This window comes from Nanorana parkeri, unplaced genomic scaffold (assembly GCF_000935625.1).
Source record: "Nanorana parkeri isolate BGI_ZX_2015 unplaced genomic scaffold, ASM93562v1 scaffold1512, whole genome shotgun sequence".
NCBI classification, from domain to species: domain Eukaryota; kingdom Metazoa; phylum Chordata; class Amphibia; order Anura; family Dicroglossidae; genus Nanorana; species Nanorana parkeri.
The window spans coordinates 38,896-44,299 of NW_017307780.1; the positions used below are offsets into that span (position 1 = coordinate 38,896).

At 41.2% G+C, this 5,404-nt stretch overlaps 1 protein-coding gene across 1 annotated transcript in view; it reads right to left on the bottom strand.

Annotated features, from left to right (window-relative positions):
* Positions 1-3,146: 3,146 nt before the first annotated feature.
* The window catches only part of LOC108798589 (ankyrin repeat domain-containing protein 33B-like), a 93,995-nt gene continuing 91,737 nt past the window's right edge, over positions 3,147-5,404 (bottom strand). Inside the window, exon 6 of the mRNA XM_018570351.1 lies at positions 3,147-3,985. Within this exon, the coding sequence (XP_018425853.1) occupies positions 3,147-3,985 (839 nt within the window). The remainder of the gene's footprint in view (positions 3,986-5,404) is intronic.

A 5,404-nucleotide genomic window follows, 5' to 3' on the forward strand; every position in this document is an offset into this window, starting at 1 on the left:
TGTTACTTCTCTGAGCTGATAAGGGAGTGCCTACATCAGGGGCAAGTGATGTAATTTTCCTTAAATAAAATAGTATCCAGAAATGTTTGTTTTGCCAGCAACCATGTGTGTTATAGAATGTTTCTACCAGCACACTCCTCCTTTCAATGCAGCCTTATTTAACACCTGTGGATAACTTCATGTATTTCTTCAGTGTCTTTTTTTGCCACATGCCAGAGATACGAATACTGGGGCAATTTGCAGTGAGATTGCCTGATTGAATAGAGGTATCGTGTAGATAGAAAGTCCTAGCAAGGACAGAAAAAAGCTGTCAGAAAAGGCAGAGAGGGAAATATACAGTACCTTTTTTCTTTAGCTGCAGTCTGCACAGAAGTACATACACTGGTATTACCGTAGTTACAAGGTAAGGACCTGTGTTACTAGGTTTTTTTTCACCTCAAGTTGGTTTTGCATAGGGTTGCCACCTTTTCTTCAAGTGAAACCCGAACACTCTAGCGCCATGTGGCAAATTTTTTTTGGAAGAAAATACAGGAGAAAGCATGGAGAGACAGCCAGGAGAGAGAGCGAGGAGAGACAGCCAGGAGGTAGAGAGCGAGGAAAGACAGCCAGGAATAAGAGAGAGAGAGGAGAGACTGTCAGGAGAGAGAGGAGAGACTGTCAGGAGAGAACGGAGAGACAGCCAGAAAAGAGAAAGCCAGGATAGAGAAAAGAGACAGCCAGGAGAGGAAACAGCCAGGAGTGAAAGCAAGTGGAGAGAGCGAGGAGAGACAGCCAGGAGAGAGAGAGTAGGAACAGATAGTGAGCAACACATCTGCCTGAAGCAGAACCCCTGTGCCCTTCAAGACCTATCTGCACCCTGTGTTTCAGACACTTCCTTGTTCCCCGAGTTCCAGCGTCCCTCCGTGTCCCATGCCTACTCCATGCACTCAAGTTGGAACACCAGGACCCCGTGGCTGCCCTGCCCCATCATGTGTACAGGTTTTAAGCTGCCCTGAAACCCAGACACAGCACATCTAGGACTCAAAAGAGTCTGTCCGGGCGAAATCCTTCATGTGATTCCTGCAAGTGAAGCTTGCCCAAGGAGTCAAAGATATAATTATGTTATCCTTGAGCATCTACACAACATATTTTCTGCAGGTTTGCATGAACATTTTTTCCAATACAAGCTTTTAGTAAACACATAAAATAAGTGGACAAAAACATCAAGTTTTTGTCCACTGATTCTGGGAAGAGACTCAGAATAACAAATTACCCTTTTTGGGCTGTTTTTTACATGTCAAGGAGGGGGCTGACTTGGAAATGTATTTCTACAGAAAAACCTACCCACACAGACCAGCATCTGCTTTTTTGGCTACCACCACCCATCATAAACCAAACCCAAACACAAGTGAAGTATCTTGTATATATAGAGAGGAATACAAAGAAATGTATATTGGGGAGACAAAGCAACCTCTCAACAAACGAATGGCCCAACATAGGAAGGCAAATTATATAGGTCAAGACTGCACATTTTAGACAGAGAGGACAACTAGCATGAAAGAGGACGCCTAGGTCAAACTGGAACAACAATCCCTGAAAAGGGTGGAGGCCTTCAACACTATCTGTCTTCACATGTAATGCTATTTTAACATCTCAACCCTGGCGATTTCACAACAATTTGTACCTTTAGCCATGAGAATCAAATGATTGACACCTATACAGACTTCTTGCCACCAAGGATGGAATTATGTAACTAGAACAGGGTGGTTCCACAACTTTTACACCTCCCATCCTGTTCTTGGACAATCAACATCTGTCTTGACACATTATATGATGATTGGATTTAAGTGTCTTTGCTACCTGTGTGGGTATAAATGCTGGGGTAAATTCTTGACACTTATTAAAACTGAAGAAGTGGCTTAGATAAGCTATAAAATATCTTCAACATTACATAACAAGTCCAATTAACTACTACTAGCTATGTCACAACCAGGATCAAAGAGAACCTTCACTGACCTCAGTTGCCAAGTATCACTCCATACAGTACTTTTTTACACCCAGCACTGGCCAAAATCTGATGAATAGGCTGCATGAAAGTACTGCTGTACTATGTGTGAGAGCAGCTGTGCCCTACATGTCAGTACTGCAGCACAGTACTGCAGTTTAGTTCTTTAGGCAGAACTAAACTTTTAATTTTGCAATCCCTGTATAGCTGGGGGAAAACTGTGCATGCATGTATCAAAAACCAACCATGTTGCAGAAATTAGTTTTGTTACTTCTCTGAGCTGATAAGGGAGTGCCTACATCAGGGGCAAGTGATGTAATTTTCCTCTTGCTGGGGAGAAACAAAAGCACTGTAAATATTAATACTTGGCAACTGAAGCTTTCAGAACAATGCTAAAAGCTTCTGCCCATTTTTAAGTTGAGTTGAATTGGGCACTTTGAAAAGTTTACTGGACACCTGTCATGTGAGAAATGCGTGGACTGACTTTGCTCAACACCTTTTGAAAAGTAGTTCCCTGGCTGTTTCTGAGCAATAGATTCAGTTGGAACCCAGAAACATGTGGACAACTCTGGATCTGCAGATTTGTTTTGGATCTGTGACATAGAGGATATTGGAGCCAGACAGACAGCACAACATGAACAACCAGCATTTTCTGAAGGAGAACAACAGAGGCAGTCTACGTATTTCTCTCATGAAAGTACTGCTTGGACCTAGTGGAAAAAGGTAGACTCCCAAAAGCTTGAATAAACAACTGTTAGTGCAAATAAATAAGTTACATGGCTGCAATCACCTCTTATGACAGGTTTCCATTATCTATGCATTTAAATATCCTCACGATTCAAATGGGAATAATCAACAAACAATTTTGCAGCAGAACAATTGTAGATGTTTTCGGTACATGCAATAACAGACACAATGGCATGTCATGAAACTGTACTGTATAGATCTCTAATTTGTCATTGACACATCATTCCTGCATTACAGCTTTTGCATTGTGCGCTATTAATGTATAAGTATTCAATTTATTTTGCTTTCTACATGCAGTTGAACTTTTACTTTTATTGAGACATAAAAAGTGCTTGCTTTTATCAGAGAAATACACTTGTATTAATTTTCAGTCATAGGTTTACAGTGTTTTGGTCCACACCTAAAAAAATAACCATTAAGTTCTTGGTCTAGCACTTTTTTTTTCCTTTTGTGCCTCTTCAAGTTTTCGAAGTGCCTCTTCCTCTGCTTTCTTTCTCTGTTCCTTTATCTCTTTATATCGCCATTTTGGAATCTGCAAGCAAGTGTTGTCATTAACATTATTCCGTCTTCTTAATTTTTCAGGGTGGTAAGTAGGTGCAGGTGCTTTACTAATGCGAACTTTTGGAATCATGAAACCTGGCCTCACACTGCTTCTTCTTAATAAATGTAGAGGTAGAAGGCTTGTTCGTCTGTTGTTAATTACGGCAGCTCTTTGAGATACATTTACTTGAAGACTGGCTCTCCTTTCCTTTTTTGGGGGAACTACAATAACCTGAGTATTCTTGAAAAGTTTTTCATAGGATTTTTTGTGGGTTTTGTCTAAAACTTTTATGTCTTCTGCTCTTTGTGTTCTGATAATCTCCTGAACAGAATATCTACGTTTACCAATACAGGGTGGGCTGCCTGGACATACTGTTCTGCAACTAACAGCAACAAATGGGCTGCTCATGCCTGTAGTAATTCTAACCATGTAATCAAGAACCCCATCTTCTTCTGGGTCACTAAAATAATTAAAAGTAAAAGCTGATTTCATACATTCTGAGATTCTCTGTGCACATGATTTGGGTTCTGCTGCTTTGGCAAGAAGCTCTTTCATTTTAGGCCATTCCATTTTAAACTGATCACTAAATTGTTCTGCCAGTGGTCTTTCCAGTAGTTTTTGCATGAGATAGGCTGTGTCGTATCTCCCTGTAAACCTTGCCCATTCTCTTGATGTGAATCCCCGATTTGGATCAACTGCATGAATATCGGCACCTATAAAACAAATTGGATATATGGGAGATATATGGAACAATTAAAGCATGTACCCTATATCAGGGCTCAAAATTTCAAGTCTTAAGCTACTAGCCAGGCCTGAAAGTTACTCGCCACCAGTTGCCGCACCTAACCCCTACCCTGCCCCGGCCTTAACTCCACCCCTAAACACGCCCTCTCAAATTATCTTATGAAATTACATTGTTAAATGTTTTATTCAGAATAAATTTACAAAAATAAATAACAACTTTTACAATATTACCATAAAGCAATGTAAACATAAAGGAAAATGTATCCAAAAATGCAGAATGGCACCAGTTATAGAGGACTACAACTCCCAGCTACACTTTATATATAAAGGAAGAATGATAACGGCTATAGAGGACTACAACTCTCAGCAACACTTTATCCAAAAAGGCAGAATGGAACCAGTTATAAAGTGTTGCTGAGAGTTGTAGTCCTCTATAGCTGTTATCATTCTGCATTTATATTAAGGGACCGTAATATACAGGGTTACAGGTACTCCTAAAATGAGATCCTAATAGGTTGGACTTGATGGACTAATGTCTTTATTCGACCTCAAATAATATGTAACTATGTAACTATATATAAAGTGTAGCTGGGAGTTGTAGTCCTCTATAACTGGTACCATTCTGCATTTTTGGATAGAGGACTACAACTCCCAGCTACACTTTATAAATAAATGCAGAATGATAGCGGCTATAGAGGACTATAACTTCCAGCAACACTTTATACAAAAATGCAGAATGGCACCAGCTATAGAGGACTACAACTCCCAGCAACACTTTATACAGGAAAAACCTAATCACCAAATAGAAAAACAGTAAAGAACTGCCCCCAACTTCCTATGGCATCAGTATGATGTCACATTCCCGCCAGATAATTAAAATAATAAACCTAAACAATCATGAAAGGGAATGTTTTCCAACTATCCTAAAGAATAGACTGGAGTACCTGCTTGCAGAGCTCAAATCACGTCCATGACCCTTTGCAGATCGGTCTCCCCCTCCTGGGAAATAGCAGCGTGGCGATCAAAGGAGGGATTACAGCACCCGGCCGTTAGTTCAGGCCGACTTGTGCTGCCATGGGAACAGGGACGCCTATAGCTAGATGCCGGGCCACTAAGTTCGAGCTCATGGTCCCGTCTGCCTGCACATGAGCAGTAGAGAGCGGGTATCCATGGTGACAGGAGACGCTGTCTTCTAATAGACACGTCTCCTGTCACCTGTCTAAACAAAGACACAGCAGCCGGAGTCGATCGTAGGAGGAAGAAGCAAGAGGAAACTGAAAGTACAGGAGAGAAGAGAGAAGGGAGAGAGCGGATGGATCTCGTGTCTGGCTCGCCCTCACTTTATTTCCACTCGCCAAATGCGAGCAGGCGAGTGGAAATTTTGAGCC